The sequence below is a fragment of the Pipistrellus kuhlii genome, unplaced genomic scaffold (assembly GCF_014108245.1).
Source record: "Pipistrellus kuhlii isolate mPipKuh1 unplaced genomic scaffold, mPipKuh1.p scaffold_m20_p_3, whole genome shotgun sequence".
Taxonomy (NCBI): Eukaryota; Metazoa; Chordata; class Mammalia; order Chiroptera; family Vespertilionidae; genus Pipistrellus; species Pipistrellus kuhlii.
The window spans coordinates 149,746,238-149,772,134 of NW_023425529.1; the positions used below are offsets into that span (position 1 = coordinate 149,746,238).

The following is a 25,897-nucleotide window of genomic DNA, read 5'->3' on the forward strand; positions in this document are numbered from 1 at the left end:
CCAAGCTCTTGCTGGTATGCTTCCAGGAACGGAATCATTTGGAGGTGCTGCCAGCTAAGAACCGAATTGAGACACCATGATGTGTTGTCAGCCTAGACTCTGCCTCTGGAAGTTTAATTTGAATTTGGAATCTGAGAACCCATTTCCCAAGGCAGCAGCATCCCACACAGCTGTTCAGAGCAACCCTGCATCTCTCATCTGTAGGAGGCCCTGGATGACTGTGGGCGACAGTTCCCCGCCAACACTCTCCCTTTACACTCCAAAAACATAAGAGCAGCTAGTGTTTTTTTTCTTCTTTGCTGTTAAGACATTACCAACAAAATCTAGTGAATGCAGAAGAATGGAAATAGCCCCAGTCTTAGAGCTGAGAGTCCTGATTATTTTGTCCTGCCTCTGCCTCAGCAGCAACGACCTTGGTTAATCCTTTTAGTCTCTACACTAAATTGCTTTCACCTGTGAGACTGTGCAATTCTCACTGCCACACTTGCTTCTCACGGACATTGACAAGATTAAAGAAGACAACGTGTGTGAGAAGGGATTAGCCAAAGAACATATATGCATAACCCATAGATGTAGACAACAGTGTGTTGAAGGCCAGAGGGAAAGGAGGGGAGGGGTAGGAGCAAGTGGGCAAAGAGGGGGGATAGGGGCATATGTATTAAGGTAAGCAATAAAAAGAAGTTTAAAAAAAAAAAGAAGAAGAAATAAGCTACTAATACACATGTGTCAAACACAAGGCCCGCGGGCCAAATCCGTCCCGCCAGGCCTTGCAATGTGGCCCGCACCGCGCTGTCATCACTGCACTCCGCTGCGTTTCCATCACAATGACAGTTTATGACTGTTCAGTAAACCATTCGGCCCGCGATTTAGGCTGGATTTTAGATTTTGGCCCCTTCTCTGATTGAGTTCGACACCCCTATACTAATATAACAGCACAGTAGCCACACAGTAAAGCAAATATATACTAAGATAAACAATCCAATTAAAAAATGGGCAGGACACCTGAATAGACACTTCTCCAAAGAGTAATGGCCAAGAAACATATGAAAAAATGCTCAAATGTTTTTACTTTTGAATAATGCTTTTCATTATCTATATTATAACTATTAGCAATAAACAAACTAAAAGATCCATTTAAGATTATTAAATTAGATGAAAAAGTAACATATTTTGGAGAGCAAAATTTAACTAGTAACAATAGATTTGTTGGTATCCAAAAAGGTTTTGGGAGATGAGTTTTGAGGTTCTGATATCCTATTGACTGTCAAGGTGAGCCTTCTATTTGTGTCAGCACACTGACCCTGGCTTCCCATGATCCATGGAGAGAGGGTTGGGAATTTGCTTCTGTAGAAGGTGAAAAATGGAGGTGTGGGGGAGGGCTCTTTTCTCTAAATGTTTACTTTGATAAATAGTTTATGGGTTAAATTACACATTTAGTATAAGTTGTTGTTGTTTTTTTTAATACTTATTTTCCCTCCTCATCTATGACAGTGGTCCCCAAACTTTGCCACACAACAGATCCTGTAGCAAAAATTTTAAATGCAAATTTCAAGTCCCCTGCCTAGACCTGTTGAGCCAGAATTCGTGAAATCTCTGTTTATGACCCCTCCCCCCAGGCACTGCTGATATAGCTAGTTCTTTGTATCACGGATCTGTTATGATTTATGACCTCTCAGGATTGACTTTTTAAAATCCTAACATTAGATAGCCTTTGTACCATTTTAATCACTTGGCTTTGTTTCAATAACACTAAATTATAAAAGCTATAGTTACTGAAAACCACAACTTTCTATAATTATGACTCAAAGGGGTTGAAAATAGGAAACATACACATATAAAATTTTGTAGAAAGTCAAGGAAGAAAAAAAAATCCCAACTGCCAGCTATTTCCCATGTTGAGACCTCATGTTGCAAAAAACTCTTCCAAAGTGAAATTTACATCTAAGCCATAAAGATCTAAGAACCACGTGGGAGTGCTGAAGCAGCAGCCCCCCAAGACCATTAGAGTCACCTCTTCCAGCCCCAACCACTCAGTAAAGACTTTCAGCCTCTCCAAGAACTCCCTGCACAAACTATCAGTAATTTACTGTTTTCTAACATGATCATTTGTAAGAAATATTTTTCAACTATTGCTGTCAACAAAAAATTTGTTTAATAAACATAGATTGTTATTTTCCCCATATGTTCAACAGCTCATTCAGAGCCATAAATAGACAACAAGAATGTTACCCACAATGTATAAATAGAGACATACCATGACAGGGCCAACAGCACAGTTCCACATTAAAAAACTCCATTAACATGTCATTGCAAATATCTGAAAATTGCTCCTAAAAATAAATATCTGAAAATTGCTCTTAAAAATCATCCAATAACAACAACAAAAAATCATTCAGGTCCAATTCAATGTGAAATTTAGTCTAAGAAAAATCTTTACCTAGCTTCCTAAATTTTTAATATTGGTTGTTTAAAAAGTGAAGCGAAGTTTCTTGTTCTCTTAAATGTATATTATTTCCTTTCTGAAAGGCATATTTTTTGGTGGAGCTTTACAAAATAACCATCCCATCAACCTATTTCTTTTTATCCTTAGACAAGGAGTACAGTGATAGAGAAGTTTAATAAGGTACTTTATGCCTTTATCACTGCTGTGTCGATTATGTGACCAAACCAAATTTCAACCGTCAATTGAAAAAATGGCCACTTGAAAAGTTCAAGCTTTTCATTCAATCTTTAAAAAAAATAAATAAATAAAGGTTTGCCAAAACTGGTTTGGCTCAGTGGTAGAGCATCGGTCTGTGGACTGAAAGGTCCCAGGTTCGATTCCGGTCAAGGGCATGTACCAGCTGCCTCTTGCACACACCTGGTAGGGGGTGTGCAAGAGGCAGCTGGTCGATGTTGCTATCTCATCGACGTTTCTAGCTCTCTATCTCTCTCCCTTCCTCTCTGTGAAAAAATAAAAAAAAATATTTTTAAAAAAAGAAAAAGGAAAAAAAAGAAAGGTTTATTCAAGACATATTTAAGCTAGAGGAGAAAATAGCAGGTCTATATTAAAACTGCAGATGAATTTTGAAAATATTCATGCTAATCAATATGGAAACATACTGGTAAGTATGAAAAAAATAAAATCCCAAGTAATGTCCACTTTTTGAGAATGTATAAACTTGGTCAGGCTATAATCAGGAGTTTTTTTTGTTTGTTTTTTCTTTATTCCTCTCTCTTTGAGAGACATGTAGGAGGAATCAAAGACTATGAATCAGTATTTTATAGGTCTTACTACTTTGTGTTATGAAATTTAATACATTGGAATGATGAGCAATTAGAGTAAATATATTTTGTTGAGGACACTTTCATAGGAATAAAAGTTTAACCTGTTTCCTATATTAGGTTCCTATGATGTTCTCCAATGTTTTTGTATGCTTTTAAGAAGAGAGGGTCTATATGGATTTAATTTTTATTAAGCAAAACCAAACAGGGAAATTTAATGAACTTACATAGTTCAGAATAGATTTATGCAACTAACACAGAGTCTTATACAAGATGAATAAATTTTGCTCAAATGACACTTGCTGGTGATTTTTTAAGGTTGTATTCTGAAGATATCTTTATCTGTGTTGTCTTTCTTCAACAGCCCACTTTTCCTGTAGGTCCCGCAATAGGGACAAATACAGCGATTAGCTTTGCTCCTTACTTAGCACCTGTAACCCCTGGAGTTGGGTTAGTCCCAACAGAAATTCTACCCACCACACCCGTTATTGTTCCCGGAAGTCCACCCGTCACTGTCCCGGGCTCAACTACAACTCAGAAACTTCTCAGGACTGACAAACTGGAGGTACTGCCATTTTATTTGTGGTTTGAAATGCATTTGTGGTAGAAGTGTACTTCTGTGTAGGTAAACGCTTGTAAGATATTGCACGCACATTCATCTAAAAGCTATGCATTCATGGTTCTTTTGTTTGAATTTGGGGCCAACTATAAAGGAAATTAGTCTGTGGGAAAAGAGTACATTTAACACACAAAAAGTCAGCTGCAAAATATTAGCAACCAGCGGAACACTGAATCAATCACTATGGCAGCCATAGTGATGGCTCCTGAGGGTCTCCAGCTGGGCTAGGCTTCAACCTTTGTTGGATTCTGGATTGGTCTCCAGGGGGCAAGTCAGGAGGAGTCCAGAAGCCAGAACAGTGAAGGACACTCAGAGACAAGGATGGGAACAAGTCGGATTACTACTATTGACCAGTTGGTACGATCGTATTTCAGTATTTTAGCAACTAGTATGGCTGTATTACAATGTTCTAGAATATCAGCCCTTGGTGTGTTGTTGGTAAACAAGGAGGATAGTAAACTGGGCAAATTTGTTGATTGGGACAGTTTCTTCAACTTATATTTAAGTGTTCTATAAAAGTCAAGAAAACAAATACATATATTTATAAAATATAATTCTTAAGTCCTGAGTCAAACCAACCCATCTGTACTTGACTGGGTAAAATTTCTCTTTAATCAGAGTTAGAGGATTCATCAATTTATCTTAACTGCTATATCCGGTGATATTTAATAGAGCATTTTAAATGGGTGTGTAAAGATTTTAATAGATTTTTCAAAGAGCTCTTTTAATTCCACCACTAATTAAAGTTGTTAGATTATATATGTATAGTTATGATGTACACTGGGCTTTATGTTGAATCCTTCGAGAATGTTCTTTCAAACGTATGTTTGTTTAAATATTCACCCAGTAAATCTTGAGGGCAATAAAATGTTGCTGCCTAATGTCAGTTTCAATCCATATGAAAAGACTGCAAACTCTAATCACTACTGTTTTGATCTAGCCTGTCCCTGTGAATGCTGAACAGACCGTTCATGGGACTAGATAAGTGTTTTGGGCTCCACCTGCTGGACCCATGAAGCTTTAGTGTTCAGTATGTGACCGTGTGGTTTTAGAAAACAGATTAAATTAGCTGAGTCGGGAACAAACTGTTGTTCCCAGCAGTACTGATGGACAAAGATATATGAAAAAATGATTCACCATGACTTCAGCAGAGCGGCTTTCAGTTCATTTCAAACCAGGAATGAAGCTGGCTACACACACAGAGGCCTTTGGTAAATGCTACCGGCTGGCCCATACCTCTGATGCAGTCTCGGACTGAAATCATACCATTTGCAGAGGAAGGCTTACTCAGAATCTGTGGGAACATCTTAGTAATTCTTACTGTGTACATTTCATGAACCAAGGATGGAATGTTGGCTAATATTCAAAGCAGGAAGAAACAATGAACCATTTTGTGACTTAGATCTGTTTACTCTTCAAACTTGCTTGGCAACAGGGATAGGGGTGTTTGACACTGTAGTTCCCAAATACGTTTGACTGTCACAAGGCTTGACTGTCATATCAGTTGACCCTCATATAACATCACTGGTGATCAAGATGTAAACCGCCACTTCAATAGATCCACTTTGGGATTGGAGCCTGAAAAAAATAACTTAAAATTTTACTAGTAATTCTTCCCTGCTCATGATATTTGTAAATCTAAGAATTGTGTACATTTGTCATTCATGTTATAATATTCAGGGCAGAATTAAGAATACTCTTTAAATTCTAAACAAAAAAACAAAACAAACAAAAACACTTGATACAGTAAACTCTTGATTCACCAGAATTTTCAGGGCATGGAGCATTCTAGTTACTTGAGATTTCAGGGAAATTAAGGATTAAGGAATAAAAAAGAAACAACACTTCAAACTCTATTCTACTTCCCTTTCTTTCTCTCCCTCTACCTCTTTCCACATTTCTCTCTCTCTCTTTTTTTTAATACATTTATCTTTTTCCTGTGCTGTCAAAAATAGTAATATGGTGACCTTAAATTAAAGTTTTTGGTGGCTTAGATATCATAATTCTTCAGATTCATTATCAGGCTATCTTTGCAGAGCAGAGGAGACCGAGAGGGAAACTGGGGTATTTACCTCCCTGACCCCCCATTTCCCATTCTCAGAGAGGAGGAAGGAGCTTGTCATTTTCCCCTATTCTTTCTGGAGATGTACAGCTATGACCTGGTGGCTTAAACTATGGTGACGTTATCCCTCCATGCCAAAAACCTATAGCATTCCAGAGTTGTCAGAGTAGAAGATGTGTGTGTGTGTGTGTGTGTGTGTGTGTGTGTGTGTGTATTCTCCAAATTATTATTTTACGTATATATTCCAGAGACAGCCTAGGCCTTGTTGATTTTTCTTTGTTATTTTAGCTGAACTGCAGTTTTTGACTTATTTTCTCAATATCCACTCACGCTCAACCTAGAAAAGAGGGCAAGGCAAAACTCAAAATTATTTTTATTAGGGATTCTGGTTACTTGTGTTCTTGATAATCAAACTTGCATTGTAAATAGCACAAAAGCCACCCTTCAAAGAAACAAAAAGGATGAATTCAATTAAAACACACACACACACACACACACACACACACACACACACACACGCGCGCACGCAAATAGCTGCCCGTGCAGCGGTGGCGTATCTGTGTCTGGTGGCCATCAGGCTCTGTTCTGCATTGTCTGCTCTCCTCCCTCCTGTGTCCTAGGTATGCAGGGAGTTCCAGCGAGGAAACTGTGCCCGGGGAGAGACCGACTGCCGCTTTGCACACCCCGCAGACAGCACAATGATTGACACCAATGACAACACCGTAACCGTTTGTATGGATTACATAAAGGGGCGTTGCATGAGGGAGAAATGCAAATATTTTCACCCTCCTGCACACTTGCAGGCCAAAATCAAAGCTGCGCAGCACCAAGCCAACCAAGCCGCGGTGGCCGCCCAGGCAGCTGCAGCCGCGGCCACAGTCATGGTAAGTGGGGTGCGCCCGCCTCGTACCTTCCTCTCCCTGAGAGCCCTCGGGCTCCCAGCACCCAGGCCCTGGCGCTCTGCTCTCCACAACAGCTGGGAAATAGGGAAGGCTGCTGTTCCTGCTGCTCCGCTGCCTAAGTTCTGTTGTTCTCCCTCTTTGTTTTGTTTCCCCCTCCCTCCCTTCTTCAGCACAATAAGTAAATCCCTCAGGCACAGGTAACCAAGGGCAGGTGCCAGCGACCCTCCCCCGGGCCAGCTCTGCTGTCTCAGACTTGGGTTCTTCCTTCCTCAGAGAGGGGCTCGAGGGCCTCCTGCTGAACAGGAAGGTGGGCCCTGGCCCTCAGGAGAGTGGGAAACAGCAATAGGCCTCAGCCCTTCGGGGAGCAGACCCTGGAGCAGAGAAGTAGCAACAGTCCATGACTGGCTCTTCCCTGTTCCCCTTGTTTCCCTCTTCCCTTTTAGTGATCACAGGGGCCAAGGGATTTGCCGAGAACGTTCTGTCCCTAAATGAAATTTTACACAGAACACCAAGTCATGAGAGAGATGAACACGGAGCTGGACTGACTGGTGCTTAAAAAATAAATGAGCAATAAAATAAAATATAAATAAATAAACAAATAAGTAAGTAAGTAAATAAATGCCTGTAACCCAGCCTCCAGAACTTGTGTCACTTTTCTGTCCCTTGGAGGCCATCAGGCACCTCATCATCAGTACTTGAGGGCCGGTCACAGCCCCAGACTCCCAGGCCCAACCCTAAGCCCCATCCAGATTTTAAAATTCAAATATTAGGTGTGTTGTGTGCACATTAACATTTGAGGAGCACCTGCCTAGACCACTGATTCTCAAACTTGGCTACATTTTGAAATTACCTGAAGGGGTCTTAAAAAGCTCTAACATCGGTCCCTTCCCCCAAAGTTATTTAACTGATCGGGAGGTGGCCTGGGCAGTGGCCTTTTTTTTCAAAACTAATTCTGATATGCAACGAAGTTTAAGGACCACTAGATGAAGATGTACAAGGTTCTAATAAATTTGTGTTCGTGGGAGATCTCTGGCTTAGCAGAAGTCTGTTTGAATACATGCTTCTCTTGGTATATCAGCTCCATTCTCTAAGACCAGTTTCTCTCTGCAATGCTGACCATGGTTTGCACACTTTACATCTCTGAAGGAACAGAGTACCTACTATATATAAGTGGCAGATGACCTGGGTTAATGGGGATAAAAGAAGAAATGGCCACTTACACAAAAAGGTCATTCTTCAGCCTACTATCTTTAAATCAAGACTGTATTACTGTGCCTTTCTGCGCATCCTTATGTCATACTCATCAAGACACATAGATGTTATTGGAGTGACTGTCAGTATGTTTAGTTACCATAGTTTCCTGGATTGTTACATTGTGCCCAAATTTGGAATTCCATCATTTCAGGGAATCTTGCAGCAGCATCAAAGACAACCCAAAGGAATGTAGTTTTAGATCAAAAGCCAGCTTCTTTCTGATCACGACGTGAAAATGACTGAATCTGTCATATCTTTTCAGTGACGTGAGAGACTCACTAGAAACCAGCCTAGGTGCTCTTTGGATATAAAGTTGAAGCATTCTGACTCTAGAATTTTCAAAAGTGGGAAAATAAGCCAGACAGAGCTTCTCTTTAGTAACTCGAAGAGTATCTGATCTTCCAGGAAGCAGTCCTGCTTTGCACACAAAAATGGGGCTACATGGAGAGATGCCTATTTTTGTAAAACGTGTACAAGAACTTTGAATTCCATCCTGCTTGCTCACTTCCTTTTGTTCCATGTTAAAGTGACAGCTCTTATTATTGCTATTAGGGTTTCCTCACTCCTCAGATTTGCTTTTGGCCTGTAACGCCTGACCTGGGCCCTTAGTTCGCTTGCCTCAACCTGTAGTTGGATGGTTTCTTGATCCAGTCAAAGTAAAACCTGGCTGCATGTGCACATGCTGGAGAAGGCCCAGCAGGGGCAGAGGATAAAAATTATTGGTAAGGCCAGCAAGAATGAAAGCCAAGTGTCTGGCACATAGTAGGAACTCAATTGAAGAGAACTTTTCTCTGCATAGGTGACTAAGGAAGCTCCCAAGATGTATTGGGTTTGGTGATCTCTCAAGTCTGTTCTAATTCTGAAGAGCTTTCAATATTAGTAAATAATATCAGTCAAATTATATCCTCTACATCACAACATCTGTGTCCTATAATGCTGTGTGATAACATGATTATTCATCCGTACAGATTTCTAAATGCAATCTACTCATGTGCCTCAAACTGTGAGCTGGGTGAGACATTACTGTGTATGCTTGATTCTCCCAGAAGACAAGCTCTTTGCATCTAGTAAAGATAATCTACAATATGGAGTGGTAGAAAACAAGATGCTCATTATCCAGCTCCGTTTAGAGTTCTGGGTTTCTTTACATTTCTAGATTATTATAATTTCTATGAAAATTATGTTTCAGAAAACTAAGATCAGAAAAAGAGAAACTGGTACCTCCCAGAGAAATATTGAATATTCCTTTTCTACTTGGAGACTTTATTAAATGGTCCTTTCTTAAATCAAAATGTTGTTCATCAATATACTTCTAGTGAGCATATCTTGTTAGCATAAAGATCAACCCAACAGTGGGTGTGTTCTATAACTCCCAAGGACTGAAAAAATGAAGGGAAGAATTGAGGTCGAAATGATCTTGAGTTTAGCCATCCAGTTAATGTTCTCAGTGCACTTGGAGAATAGGCTGATGTAACCTTACATAGTTAGCACAGACGAATTCAAGCTAAAGAAAATGTATTAATTAGCAACATAAAACTATACAGGAATGAAAGAGTTTAAATAAAAGTGGTGTCATGGAAGCTACATAATGGAGAATTTACATTTAAGGAAAGAATATTCAGTATAAAGAAGCTTTCTTATTACGGAGCTTGTTGGTTTTTAAAAACGTTCACAATTACTTTTAGAACAATGATTTCATAATATTTGATGGCCTCTATAGAGACTGCCATCCAAAACATTTTCTCCATTGGCCATTCTAAATCTCTTCTAACCTATAGTCTTTTCCACTTTATTTCTAGCTTTTCCCCCACCCCTTACCTCTTCTACACGATGATTTCTTATTATTTCTATACTTTTAATTCTGAGTCATCAAATGATGATAAATAACCCTTTGTTTTCCAAGGAAAATATCATTTATTGTTTCCCACTTTGAGAGTTTAGTACTATTTCAACTTATTTCAAAAGCCATGGTTCGAATTCAGAACATTATAATATAACGTTTATATTTGTTATACAGACCTTGGGGATTTACCTATTGTGCTAACCATTAAAAATGGGCCCTTCATTTTTATTTGCATTGGAGCTATTCTTTTAAATTTGTTTATTTTCACAGAATTTCATCATCAAATTTTTAGATTTTTTACAATTACCAAGGAATAGAAAAAATTTTTTCATTGTGGTCTAAATCAATCAATATTTGTTATTATTTCAGCTGTTTAAATGAAACTGTCTGACCAAAAGTATGATTATGAGATACTATTTTACTTCTATTATTTCAAGCAGTACTTTGCCATTTTTTAGCTGTTATTTTTAGCTATTGTATTTGTTCTAGAATTCCACATATCATTAACTGGGTTGGTGGCTAATTGTAGTTAAAAGTACAAGTAGAACTATTAAGTATAAATTATTTTAATACCTGAAAACACTAAATACCTTTTTAAAAGGTATTTTATTAGTATAATCTGGTAAGTTGCTTGAGATAAATTGAATTCTAATTTCAAATATAGTGGAAAACTTAGAATGGATGATAAGTTAGTCATTAGAAACAGTACATTGGAATGAAAGAGAGAAATTTGAAAAAATTACTATTCAAATTCAAAACTTGTTAAATTTGGAACCTTATTCCAATCCATGCTAGCAGAGTGAAGAGAAGAATTGAGACAATTATCCACATGATTCAGACAAAAAATTAAGATCCAAACCCAAACAGTTTTGCCGAAATAATCTTGTGTTTGAATATTTTTTTTGCCTGAATTTTTTTTTTTGTCTCAGTTTGCCACTTCATTTTGTTAGGCTAGATCTTCATTAAAATTATATTTATGCAATTTAAGATATTATATTTTTTTACTTGGGTCCTATGTATTTTGTACATTGATTATTTCATTTTTGAAAACTAACTTATCAGAAGTTCTTCAATCCTATGGCCCTTGAAAGTTTTGCTTTTTTTTTTTTTTTTTTCTGAAGCAATATAAAAAATGCTTATGGTGTGTATGCAAGCTGCTGTTTTGATTAACTTTCCTGAATTTCAAACATCTATATTTTACTCTCTTATATGCTTTTAACTAAGGTATAGTAGATGCATTTTTTGCTTCAATACTAATTTAAGGTGTAATATTCATTTCTTTAGAGAACATTTTTGTTGTTGTGCATGCCTAGTGTTTTGTACGTTGTATATTGCATTCAGAATATTTTTTTCCTTCTCACCTATCCACAATGCAATGCCGTTCCCATGATGCACCTCTGCTTGCTGTTTACCTGTATGTTAATTCGCTTGAATCCCATTGGCCCACTGCCATCATGTGCTCGCTGCCTGTTATTAAAAGACTCAGTCGACTGCCAAAGCAATGAAGCGACCTCTCGAAGCATCTGTAGACCTGGTACTTTGACCTTTCACCTTTCGCTTTGCATGTAGCCTTTCAGAGAACCATCTGAGATTTGTATTACTTGTAAAATATTGGTTGCAAAAAATCATTATTATTAATTAATGAAAAATTCAATAAGGTGTTTAGCCATCTCATTTTCATATATAATATGTAAAATAAATCAATCCTAACAAATGTTAATACCTTTTCCAAAGGAGTAAAGAAATTTAAATTACTTGGCTCATAAAGTGCTCATTATAATTTTTATTAACATTTAAATTCAAGAAATGATCATTTAATTAAAGAAAAAAATAGAATTAATGATAACACAAATGCTTCTTTCCTTCCTTAGAATAGTTTAACTCATTTATAAAGCTGGAGCCATTTTTTGTTGTTGTTGCTTGATAGTTTTTCTTTTCCTTAGTTGAGATGCTACTGTTTTGGATTACAGAAATCATGCTTTCGCTCTCAATAACAAATTCTCACTCATTTGACATTGCCGCTGTTTAAATTAAGGTGCATGGCACAGGCATCTCCTTAGCTGCCATATTTTTAAAAATATTGTAATTGATGATCTCTGTGGACACTGAAATTGTATTTACTTTGAGTTATACATATCATATCCGATTCTTCACTTATAGGCCTTTCCACCTGGTGCTCTTCATCCTTTACCAAAGAGACAAGCACTTGAAAAAAGCAACGGTGCCAGCACGGTTTTTAATCCCAGCGTCTTGCACTACCAGCAGGCTCTAACCAGTGCACAGTTGCAGCAACACACGGCGTTTATTCCGACAGGTATGTGCCCTGACCGTTCCAAGTCCTGTGTCTGTGTGCCCTTCCGGTCATGTGCTTTCTTCTCATTCCTTTAAGCTATTTGGTGGCATCTAATTTTCTTTTAAAGGTACAATAAATACAGCCTGAAATTAATCATTGTCCTAGCTATCTATATATATTTGCCTTGCTTGAAATGATAGCTATGGACTATTAGGATTCTAAAGCCAAATATTTTAAACAGTTAAGTGACAGATTAAACCCATGAGAAATAAATAGCCTAAGCCTTTTGGTTTCTTGTATTTACACCTGTTGTGTAAAATTGTTTATGTAAATAAGACCTTCTATGTGTGACAATTGAAATTTGTCATTAACCCTAAATGACTTAAAAAAAAAAGCAATTCCTATAAAATACTAACCTTTTCTTTTCTATTCCTATTCAGAGCACTAAAAAATGAAGCTATTCAAATTAAAGCAATCCTCTATTCATATTTTTATATCCATTCTATCTCTTTCACCATTCTTCTCAACTTCCACCAAGTTTACAACATAGAGAGCCAATGCCTGATAGTATCAGATACTAAGATGCATTAACTCTATCATTGCACTAAAAGATGAATCATTTTAATCATAGAATCTTGAAGTTAAAAGATTATTAGTGACCTCATCATCCAGTTGATTCTTTTACAGATGAGAAAACTGAGGTGCCCCCCCCCACACACAAAAAAATATAAAGTGACTTCCCAAGATGGCATAATAATAAATAAATAAAAAAGACCTAAAACCTAGTTTTCCTATGATCAGTCCAATATACATGTCATGGCGCTCCTGGGTCTCCATATGTGGAGGCCACAGAATCCTTTAAAGCTTGGTATAAACCATCAAATATAAGTGAAGGGACAAAAGTACAACGCATGTCAACCCTCCTCCATTTCTTACCCACCTCCCTGACCACAGACTTACATACACCATACACAAACACAAGGAGCCACCATAAATTGACTGTGGTTTTGACCTGTAGTCTGTGTTAGAATCAGAACAAGAAATAATATTCTCATAATATTTTCTAGAGTGCCAGAAAACAAAACAAAGAACACAAACCAGAGAGTCACTTAAGCCTTAGTGTGAAGACTTTCTATTGTGTTCTTAGTTTCAAAGTCAAAATTTTCATCCCATGATAGTAACGTAAAGGTAAATGTAGATGAGTAACAATTTTATCAAAAAGAGTTTGTTGATCCTAATCCATGTGGTTGGACTTTTCAGGTTTATTATCTATTCCCTTAAATCTCATAGTATATCAAGAGTTAACATAGGAGGGAGTTGAATAAATATTTCTATGTATTCTTTGTATAAAATTTTATACTTTGAAATGAATTACAACCTGTTATAAAAATATATTTTATAGTAAAAATATAAATTACAGGTAAAATGGTTCTTAGTATTTAGTTTTCTTATTTTAGTTCTGCTCTACTCTTAAAAAATGTTCATAGACCTGTAGAGTCAATCTCTAAGTCAGTAGTTACTAGGGCTTCACTTTTATTCTATTGCAATCTTAATTAGTGCCATTTCAGTGCAGTTATAGCACAGCAGTATTTGCACATGTAATCCATTGGATATGACATGTTTGTAAAATAATTATTAGAAGGTAAACTTACCTCAAGGTCCTGTGTGATTTCTACAATGTCTTATTTTATAGACCCTATCACTAGATATTTTAGGAGGAAAAAAAATAAGGAAAAATATACTTAAACATAAAAAAACAAGTCTGATTCTGAAGACTGGATAATAATGCCACTAGCATTTTCTGGGCATGTCTATAGAAATCCTGGAGCTAAACCATGCAAGAGCCTGAAGCTCTCTACTTCATATTTAACACTTCAATCCCATAATGACTGATTTGCTAAAGCACTGAAAGAATCCTCATTTTAAAATGGTTCTCCTGGACACCATTTAAAGACTTCAAAAGCAAGAATGAATATCATCCCTCATGCAACGACTTGATTATAATTGATGAAATGAATTGCATTGAGGACCAATAGGCCAAACTGGCTGCTATGGTTGTTCACTTCTGCCCTCTGCTGGATTCTTTAAGAACTGTTCAAGTGTGTCCAGCAACCCTCACTTGAGTAGACTTTTGGAAGCCATGTTCATTTAATTCTGTGAATTATTCATGTTTCAATTATATTAATATCATAGTTAACAAACATGTGGATCTCATTTTCTGAAATAGTATTTTGACTTCTAAGAAGTTTTCTCATGTTTTTCTTAAAGGATGAAAGATGAAATAATTTTATCACAAAGGAATTAACATAATCTCACACACACACACACACACACACACACACACACACTTAAATCCATAACATAAATTTCAGTGTTTATTTTGCCTCTAGTTTTTATTTTAGGCTTTCTTTCTCACAAATCACATTTTCAGCCTAATTTTAAAATGATAATGATAATGTTCATTGTTAATCAGTATTGTTTGAAACCTCTGAAAATTAAGTGATGGTGTTCAAATGTATTTTTTGCGACTTAGTAGATGGTGGGCCCATTATTTTTAAACTGACACATTTTGATTTTTTTAATAAATACTTTAATAATTGTCATAAATATGAAACAAAAAGCATTTTTTGTTCTCCTGGAGGTTGCCCCTTATAGACAGGTCATTCATAGTGAAGTTTTTTGATGTGCTACTAAAATTCTCCCATTGACACATGTGAGTTTGGATTTCAGAAATTCTGCCTTCAATCTTTGGAGATATTAACATAAAATGTTATGCAAAATATGGAATTCTTCTCCCAAACCTGCTAATATAATTATCACCATGGTTGATGCCCTAGCACATTTTCAGTGGGTGGGAGTTTTCCTTTTTTTTGCTTTTTTTTTTTCCTTTTTTGATAGAGATTATTTTAACCTAGTAGTTATACTTTTCCTTTGCTATATTAGGAAAGTGGCAAAAACCACACACATTTACAAAAATAGCAGCATAATAGTTCTTGGCATTTCTCTGACAGGTTTATTCTGAGTTACTGTAAGTGTTCTTATAGATATTACCACATTATTCTTCAAGATAGTTCTGCCAGAGCCAGGCATAATTATTTGCATTTTGCAGATGGAAAAACTGAGGTTGTGTCTATGCAGCAAAGTGGAATATATAATTGATGGGATTATCCAGATAATTATGATTCACAGATTCTAGAGTTGAAATATTTGTGCAACTGAAGCAGAAAACATTTGAGACTTTGATGATAAGAATTAGTGCTTTTGAGAAATTCTTCAGCCAGTGAGAACAAAGATGACCCACTAACTCCCACCTTGATTTATTTTATTATATTGGAAATACGGAATAAGTAGAACATGGAACAGTGCTAGCACAAATGTTGCCTAGTGATCAGAAACCATAATGTTACATAAGGTTATCACATATCTTTATGAAAGATTTGTCAATGTATAGCAGAAACTATATCTACATAAAACCACAGCAAATTTTATATATTCTTTTCAAGTTGGTAAACAGTTATTGAACACATAATGTGCTCTGGGTTCCAGAACCAGTAAAGGGAATACAAATGAGTTCAGAGCTAGACAAAAATGAAATATAAGGCAAAGCATGGGCTTTGCTAGGATATGAGCAAAGCTATTAGAGAGTGAAGGAGAAAAAGGCATGTGATGTGTCTGGTTGACAAAGGATGTGAAAAAGAAAGTCTTTTCATAGGAGAACTTTGCTTAGCACTTTATAAAGAAGATTTAACTAATGAAGAAAGACCATTCCTGATAGGGGGAAATAGCATGGGTTGGGCAGAGTATATTGAGAAATAGCAAGTGGTCCCTTGTAGTTGTAATGTAAAGTACTTAAGGAACTGTGGAGGGTAGAGAGATCAGAGTGGAATGAAAAGGCAGAGATGGGACTTGGAAGCAAGATCAGGACCCGATGTGTTTCCAATATTCATATCACTTTTAGGCCATGTGGAAACCGAGGTTCATCAAATGAATGTGGCTGAGCATTCCAGCCTTATCCTGAACTGGAGCCATGTGATGTGTCCAATCCTAGCCCAGAATGGTGGCAGGAGCTGCTGCTGACGGTTTGCAAACCAATGATATTCACATGCAAGACACAGGAGAGCCCTGCAAGAAAGTTCCTCCTTATTGGAATGCAGAGGCATAACATGGGATTTTTTAGGGATAACTTTGAGTCCAGCCATGGTTGATTTAAAATGAAGTCATTCATAAACTGGATGCTTTAAATAAATTTTAGGAACAAATTGCTCCCATCACACTGTCACGAATGACTGAGAACAGTCATTCAACCAATTTTCTGTCTACTGTGTAGAGAGACCTAGACAGACATAAATAAACCGTGTTCTCCCAGAGGACAAGATGGATATTCAATAAATGAGAAGACAGATGGATATTCAAGAAATACCCATATAAATATACAATTAAAAATTGCTATGAGTACTATGAATGAAGCAGAAAAGAGTTCAGTAAGATTTAAAATAGAAAGCTGATTTAAATGGCCTATGGAAGTAGGTAAAAGAACAATTGAACAGTTTTCTAAAGAAGTAACATGTACCATTAAACTTGGAAGATGAAAAGAATGGGGTAAACACTATTCTAGTCAGAAGGGATAACTTGTGGGAATCTCAAAAGTAGGACAAAGGTGTGCTGTGTTTAGTTCAAAGAAATGAAAGTCTGTTTCATCAATTGAAAATCAATAAACTTCAACCTGTCTCCTAAAAGAAAAAAAGAAAAGAAAAGAAAAAAAAGAGAGAGAAATGAAAGGCTAAACTGTCTGGGTCGTGATTCTAGGAGGACTGGGGTATAGGACAAGCTGGGGAGATAAATAGGACAGGACCGTAGGTGGCCTTTATCCTAAAAGCAACGGGAAGGCAATGAGTCATTTCCAGCAGAGAAGTGAACTGAGCTGTATTTGGAAAGGTTTACTCTCTCAACAGAGTGGAGATTGGACTAAGCCAAAGCCAAGGAGAGAAGCAGGAAGACCAGTTAGGCTGTTACTGCCTAGAGGTAATGGTGATCAAAACTTGCAAAATGGCAGTAGAGGCAGACAAATACAAGATACATTTTAGAAGCAAGTTTGCTTTGAGTTATTGTTGAGTTGGACCAGGAAGTTTGACAAGGGAAAGTGGCAGCAGGCATAACTTTCATTTTAAGCTAGAGTTACTACATCGATGGTGATGCCCATCAGCATTTCCTGAGGTAGAGAAACATTCTGTGGGAAAGACCAATGTTTGAGCATGAGAAATTCAAATTCAAAACACTCATCAGACATCCAAGTGGCAAGGCCTGGTGAGCAGTTAGATGAAAAGACTTGGAGCTTAAAGGAAAGAACTAGGAAGGATACATAAATTTGGTAGCTTGAGCTCATAGATTGTATTTAGACCCTGGACTGAATGATATTATGAATTGAATGATATACCAGGGAAAAGGAGAGAGAGAGAGAGAGAGAGAGAGAGAGAGAGAGGGAAGAAACTGTAAGAAAAAAGTGGTTTTCTATGGATGGAGTGGCAAAGTGCTAAATGTTACGGGGGTCCAGGAAGTTAGGTGAAGATGAAAGAGCTCATACTGATTGCTAATGATGATAATCTTTGGTGGCATGAGCAGTTTGAATAGAGAGGTCAAAATGAAAGCCAATTGGAGAGGATGGAAGAATAATTGGGGATAAGGAAGTGAAAATTTGTGTAACTTTCGAGAAATTTGATTGTAAAGATTAGAAAGATAGGGCGGGGGGAAACTCAGAAATGTCAGCAAAAGGATTATGTGTGTGTAATTTTAATTTTAAAATGTATTTTTATTGATTTCAGAGAGGAATGGAGAGGGGAGAGATAAAAATATCAATGATGAGAGTCATTGATTGTCTGCCTCCTGCATGCTCCACACTGGGGATCGAGCCCACAATCCGGCATGTGCCCTGCCCTCACAGGGAATCCTCCTGGTTCATAGGAAATTGAACCATGACCTCCTATGGTGTGGTTTATAGGTTGACGCTCAACCACTGAGCCATGCCAACTGAGCTGTGTGTGTTTGTTTATAATTGGGTATATTGGCATGTTTGCTAAAGAATTCAGCAGTATCCCAGTTAAATAGCCTCTTTTCCTGACCAGTTAATAGTAGCCTGATCAGAATGCAGACCAGGCAGAAAGTCTGCCTTGGGTGTAAACAGTCAGCAGAGAGAATAAATATCTCAGATTCTGCATCTAGTATTTCAGAAGGCAGTTCTAAACCCTAAGTGGGTACACCTACATTCATTAAAACTAATTCTTTGGCACCTATATGATACCCAATCTTCAGTTACCTGAATCCTTATATTACTTTGATTTTCATCCTAAAGAATTGAACCAGAAGGACACAGTTATTTTAATACAGTTCTTTTTTCAGTCCTCCACAGTATACACTAGTATTTGTGGTCATATTTTTCTGATTGAAGAACATTAATAAGACCATTCACAGCCAAGGCAATTATTCCCAAGGAAGGGTTAAAATCCTCCCTCCCTACCTCCCACTTACCCACTTAGATACCAACTTGACATTTCCTAGGAATTTTGCCAAACATCCCCATCAGGGATCACCTAATAGCAAGCTATGACAAAGAGTCCTAACCCTGGTTCTACTCAGCCCCAATTCTGCATTATTTTGCCTCTACCGTGTTTAGATTTATTGCTAGGCACCACTACTTTGTCATAATGAATGTGGTAGCAGAAAATAGATACCATACACAACCAGGTGATTCTGCCACAGGAACCTCAGTCTTCCCACATTGTAGGGCTTTTAAGCAGTAATCTGAAGTTCACATGACCTGCAAGCCTTTGATTTGGAGGATCCAGAGTCTTTAATTGTTGACTGTTTTTATTATCATGTTACAATATTATTATGGACACAAAACACTTTGCAGCCAAACAAGCCAACTCTGATGCAACAAGGTCAGCATAACTCAGTGAATACAAAACCTGAACTGGATTCAGGAATAGAATTCTATTTCTAGCCTTACCCTTGACTCACACTACACATGACCTTGGAGGAGTTAGCATGCCTCAGATTTTTCATCTGTAAAATATCTACTTCCTACCTTGGAGGATTAATTTGGTAATATCTGTAAAGTACTTTGAGGTCTTTGAGGAAGGACACTGCAGCATTATCACATGTCATTCTTATTAGAATTATGCCAATGTATATGAATAGAAAGTGTGAACAGTAGTCTAAGGAGTGAGCTTTGAGTAATACTTGCTTAAAATAAATCAGATATAGTTGTGTCAGTGCTGAAAATGTGAATGACTCTAAAAGACTGTGTTAACTAACCCTACTTATTTCTGGTTGTGCTTCAATCTCACTTTGAATGTTAACTCTAAACCGCTAACCTGTTTCTTTCCCTTTATTCACTTTTCCCACCTACCATTGCATGCCATGCAGGGTCAGTTTTGTGCATGACACCCGCTACCAGTATTGGTAGGTTTCAACCTTTTTTATTTGTCTTTTATATTATGTATAATACTTCACTTGCTTGAAATTTATTTCAGAGATGGTAAAAATGTGTTAGGAAATGGTAGATCTGAAGGCTTATTTGGCTTTAGAGTTAATGTATAGGTTTGTTAAATGTACTTGTATATTTTAAACAATGACTGTTTTAATGTGACTAGAAGAACCACTGTGCTAGGACAACCACTATAAAACATAAAATCACAAGTATAAGTCTGCTTTTAAATTATCTGTATTTTGTTTTTCTTTATAGCTTATATGGTTTAGCAAAAGAAAAAAAAAGCTTAATCAGAGAGGCAGGCTGATTTCATCAATGTTTTAAAGTTTCATGGTGGTGTGCCTTTATCTCCTCTTTGCTGTGTGTTAGAATTATCAGAGTTTCCCAGAAGTATTTTTAAAAAAATTATAAATGGATGTATTTTAAAAACAAATATCTGGCCTGCCTTGCTTATTTTTTTTTTATTTTAACTTTAAGTGTTGATTTATTTGCAATGAATATGTATACATTAGCATTCCCTTAGTATATTAACCTTAACAGTGCATAGTTATCCCTATCCATCCCAATGCCTTGGTATATAAGTCTGTCTTTAGAACATATGAACCAGTTCCATTTACAGTAAAGAAAAGCAAGCCTTGGCAAAACTTGTCTGGCTATTTCACCGTAACTGTGTTAAAATTTACAACAAGGCCATGATGTTTGCTCTCTAATCTGTTGACTCATAATGAACCACAATCCCCAGTAATTTCAGTTCAAACAAGTAGCCCCAAATTGACCAAAAACAATTTTTTTTCAACTTAATCACAAATTCTGAAGAATATCATATCCCAAATGAGGCCTACATGTTGTATCTTTGATATTTTAGAATTATGATTAACAATGAATATTATATACTCTTACTTAACTGGACATTACATTTCACACGTTTAGAAGCAACCTTTATTACAAACACTATACTCTGAATTGGGAATAATCTATTGTTAGAAGTAAAATGTTTGTAAATACATCAACCAAAGTAATCTGCTTTGGCCTTTCTGGGAATCACTGATTATGTTTTAAAACTTCCTTTAATTGTACTTGTAATAAGCTATTTTCCCTTTTTTATTTCTCTCCCATGCTTCCTTGCTTTGCATTGTGATTGCATGCCATCTGCTGGTTTAACCCATGATGGCTTGCTGCTCTGATATTCACCATGCCAAAATACCACTTCTATTACCATAATGCTACACCCTCCTGTTCATTGCTCCCATGGTTCCCCTCCTGAAAGTACCCATGATGCACAGCGCTACGTCAGCCACTGTCTCTGCAGCAACAACTCCTGCAACAAGTGTCCCCTTCGCAGCAACAGCCACAGCCAATCAGGTTTGCTCCTTTTAAAGCTTTCTTTCACAAATCCCAAACTCTAAATGAGTGCTGATATTTAAAAAAAAAATTCTCGGTGAGAATTTTTTTTTCATGTTTATCCATCAAATTTTATTTTTTTAATTAGTTTATAGCAAGCATTTATGGACAGGTTGCACTTATTTAGAGTTAACATTTACTGCAAATAATGATGTAGCTATGTTTTGTGTTGCACTGTTTGTTTTCGTACCTAATATCGTGTAATTAACCTGACAGGCTTAAATTCCTTTTAGTACAGCATTATGTATCCAGTGGTTTGTGAATCGCCACAGAGAAATTACAAAAGCTCTCCCACAGGTGCTTCAAAACTGGCTAATTTTGATTCAGTTCATTCAGACCCTATTCGTCTGTTACGAAGGAAAACAATTCTCCTCTTAGGAAAGTCTCCCCTTTTTCCGTAGTTTCAAATTTGAGGTCTGAATGATTCCTGTTAACATTTTACCTTGGCCATAGGTGCTTCCAAACTCACTTGGTGCCCACTTTACAATCTGTTCAGATACTCGCATAATAGCCAAACAATTGGAAGAAGAGGACTTGGGAGGCACCGAGTTCACAAAGGCTGGATATAACTGTTTAGGGACGTTTAACTCTGTTGGTTTAATGCGTGTGCCGGTGAGACATGGATGTACTATTTCTCAGTGAGGGCCAGTGGGCTGCTTCCCACTCCCTAGTCACAGGTGGACTGTATTCCTGACCACAGCAAACAAGTGCTCCTGGTTTGGGAATGCACAGGAGGATGAGTCAGCATAAGCTCCTACCTGGCCTAGAAAAACACTTTACTGTGCATGTCGCCCTTCAGAGAAGAGCATTTTGGTTTTGGTTTTAGTTTAGTTTAGTTTTGTTTTGGGGGATGTTTGTTTTGTTTTTTTTAAATAAAATTAACGTACTGACAAAAGATGAAAAGAGATCTAGGAATAGGCTGCCGGGGAAGTTCTTCAAGCTAATGAGAAAAACTAGAAAACCCTGTGTCAGGGCATAAATGGCAGATTTCAAAATGCATTCTGCAGGTGGGAAGGTCTGATTCACACTTCTTTCCGTGTTCAAGTGAATAAGCGATTCCAGGGCTATAGGTTTCATCACTAAAAAGATAGGTGTGAATGCACTTCAATGAAGGGGTAAAAATAAAATCCATGGCAGCTCTTACTGGGCTCTGCACACTGTGACAAAGCATAAAAGAATGGAGGAGGGAGTAGAGGCCATGTGGGCACTCAGAGGCTAATATAAACTATTGACAGCTCCTCATCTCTTTACTTATCACCTCAAAAATGCCAACTGACCTCCAAAGAATTTTAAATCAGCTCCAAAACAGATATAACAAAGAGAAATAAATAAGTTTCTTAGCTGGGAAGGTTTTTTTGAATGATAGAATGGAAGCCAGAGGAGGCAGTTTTCATTATTAGGTTCAGAGCATCTCTTTTCATTCGCTGATTCTTAACAGGAGAGCTAGATACTGGTTTCTTTTATGCGTAAGCCCTGCCTTCTTGAACCATGTTTTTGTGAGTTTTTACAGAATTTTTGTTACAAAGTCCCTTCATATGAAAATAAGTTTGAAGTATAATAGAGTAGCATTGGCTGAAAGAGAGTAGTATGGAATTTTACCTATACTTTATGGCAAGTTAAACACCTCTAATTCAGAAAGATCTTTCTTAGGAATGGAAAGGAAGTCAAGATAAAGAAATAATTTTGAGTTTTAGGATAAATTACTTCATTATGATAAATACTTGATCATGTACCATAAATATTTTCCCAGCCAATTAATTAATTAATTAATTAATTATATGTATACAATACATATATGTAGTGTTATTTATGTGTGTAGGGTGATGGAGTAAAAAGTATGAAATATTTAGAAGCTAAAATATTTCATAGCAAAGTGGAATCGGTAAAGAAACTAACAAGTTTAATTTCAATTAAGTCAAAAGAAATATCATTAAAAGAGTTCCTGACAGTAGCTTCAAGAATCCCAGAGTCTATGTTTTGTAGTGTCCAATGTAATAGTTGCTGGATTGCACTTCAGTGATGATGGGGAATCCTATAGCAGCTCTTGATGAAGTTCTGCTTGTACATGGAAACCACAGGAAAAGAAATAGTAGTAAACATAAACTTTCAGATATGATATTCTATTTGTATTTTCAACAAGTTTCAAAGAACCAAGAAGCTACCGAAGAACTTGGAAATTCTGTTTAGTGGCCAAGAATTAAGAATTCAGAGATTGTTGATGGCTGTGAAGTGACAAGTTTATACCCTTGATATTTACCCTTTGAATTCTAAATGAATCATATTGATGTGAATTATATGTGATTTAAATTAAATGAATCTCAGTTTCTTCATTTGTGAAAAGATTAGAACTATAGTTCCTTGAAACCTCTCCCAGCTTAGAGATTCAATAAATCTATGGTTCCTTCTCTGTTATGCTAGGCCCAAAGTAGGAGAGGTAAACACAACCAGAACAGAAAGTGATACTGACTCAGAGTTCAGTGGATGATAAGCCTTCTGCCCTCTTTTCCTTCATTGAGAGATCTGTCTTTAACACAAAATGTGGAAGGATTTTGACAGTTTTTCAATTTATTTGATCAATTTAGACTGTCAGTTCAAATAGTTCAAATCTCATAGGTATTTGTAATTCAACACAAATCATTCACAGAAGAAAGAAGATAGACCAAAACACCTCATGGCAGATCCTCGAGTTTAGTGTTTCTTTACAGGTTACCCTGGTGAGTCAAGATGAACAAGCGATAAATCTATAAACTCTTACTTCAGGGCTTAATCAAAGTGCCAGTGATGAAAGTTTTAATTGAACTTAGACTTGTAGTTTGGAATTATATGAAGACAAGATCCAAATACTTCTAGGAAATATAAAATAAATTTTTGGTTATTTACCTGCAAGTATTGTAGATATGTAAACAAAAATACAGTAAACAAATTTACTAATAGCTATTTCCTATTAGTAAATTAAGATCTTTGGGCTTTTATATACATATTATACCTAATAATAATAATAATAATATTATATATAATAATAATAATATATACAAACTACTTATTATGTAAAATATATTCTAAATGGTCTCTCTCAATATATATGATATGTCATATCATATGTTTTATATTAAATGAGAGAGGATACTTATATATAGATACACTCAATTCTTACAATAGTCTTATAAGTATGGTTATCATCTTTCCCATTTTGTAGATAGTAAAACTGATGTTTCACTACCTTAGGCAAAGATAAATAGCTGATAAATGGTCCTGGAATTTAATCCAGACAGTTTGTCTCCTGAGGTCTTGCCATTAACCACCATGCTCTACTGCCTCTCTCTATAATTTTAAATACACAGAAGTAACTTTTTCCACAAATAAAACTATCTTTTGAATAAGACCCAAAAGCAGTTGCTAGATGAGAAAATGGGAGGAATCTTAATGCAGCTCAACTAAAGATGAATCCTAAACTGGGAGATGAATTGAATTTGAACATAGCTTCAAGCTAGTTATGTAATAGCTAGGTCATGTTTAAAAACCATATACCGTATTTCCCCGAAAATAAGACATCCTCCAAAAATAAGACCTACTTACAGGTTTCCTTCTGAGTGAAATATAAGGCATCCCCCCGAAAATAAGGCCCCCCTAGGCTATGTCTCAGAATGAAAATTAATTTACCGTATACCGTATTCCTTTATTTTCATTTAACAATAAATGTGTACCATATTCTTCTTCATGGAAAAATAAGACATCCCCTGAAATAAGACCTAGCCTCATCTTTGGGAGCAAAAATTAATATAAGACACTGTCTTATTTTCGGGTAAACAGGGTAGTAGATATATATTAACTATAAATATATAGCCATTTAGTAATAGTCAATGTAACACTAGAACCAGTGAGTAAGTTGGAAATTATGAATAATTAGTAATAGTCAGTGTAATACTAGAACCAGTGAGTAGGTTGGAAATTATGAATAAAATAAAAAAATACAAAGTAAAAAAAAAAGTGATTCGTCTTAGTGAAACCAAGTTCATGGGCATATTTTGTGAATCACTGTCCTAGACTTTACAATTAGCTTCTGCCAATCATCTCACAAATAACTTGGTAACAAGGGAAATCAGAAATGAAAATAAGAATACCATTTAAATAGGCCAATTTAAGCCTACTAGCAGATGGTCAGAATGTACAACTCTATAGATGCCTATATTGAAACAAATTTAATCTCAGAGTGTACACTAAAAGAGGTAGAGATAAACAGCTTAGTAACTGGATTACCTAGTTTTTCATATTCTAAAACATTTTATTTAGTAAAATGAGAGTATAGATTTGAATTCCTATAACTTGAATTATTATAGTACCCTATGCTATAATTGCTTTATTATTTTTATTTCAAAGCTACAATCTATTTCAAAAGAGGAATTTCCAAATAAATATGTGTTAATTCTTGGTTTCTTCATCTATACACAGGATTATTCTTTTTACTGAATCACATCCTGGAATGCCCAATTAAAATATAATTTATATTCTGGGTCTTTCTCTGAACCCCAGCAACTAGATGTACTTTTCCTGACTGCACTAGTTGTAATTCCTGTGAATTAAGGACCTTGCCTGCATGTTCCTTAAAGCATCATCACTAGATAGAAATAATGACCAGCACAAAGGTGGGAAAGTGTAAAGTTTAGCAGAGAAGAACTAACATTAGATTGGTCAGAGCTTCAGTTTGCAGGAGTGAGTGCCTACAACGTGGGTTTGATTCATATTGTGCAGGATTAAGTGCCAGGTTAAAGGGTT

The 25,897-nt window shown here is 36.5% G+C and overlaps 1 protein-coding gene across 18 annotated transcripts in view; it reads left to right on the plus strand.

Annotated features, from left to right (window-relative positions):
• MBNL2 (muscleblind like splicing regulator 2) overlaps positions 1-25,897 on the plus strand; it is a 161,850-nt gene that overhangs the window by 115,372 nt on the left and 20,581 nt on the right. For 3 of the 18 annotated variants that reach the window (XM_045588747.1, XM_036459192.2, XM_045588743.1), the window contains 4 exons: positions 3,629-3,829; positions 6,566-6,829; positions 11,425-11,478; positions 12,105-12,258. In XM_045588747.1, coding sequence (XP_045444703.1) covers positions 3,629-3,829; positions 6,566-6,829; positions 11,425-11,478; positions 12,105-12,258 — 673 coding nt within the window. Of the gene's footprint in view, positions 1-3,628; positions 3,830-6,565; positions 6,830-11,424; positions 11,479-12,104; positions 12,259-15,409; positions 15,821-19,659; positions 19,696-20,990; positions 21,086-25,897 lie in introns of those variants that run through there. The other 15 variants (XM_036459190.2, XM_045588742.1, XM_036459189.2 and 12 more) reach the window with 10 other exon arrangements.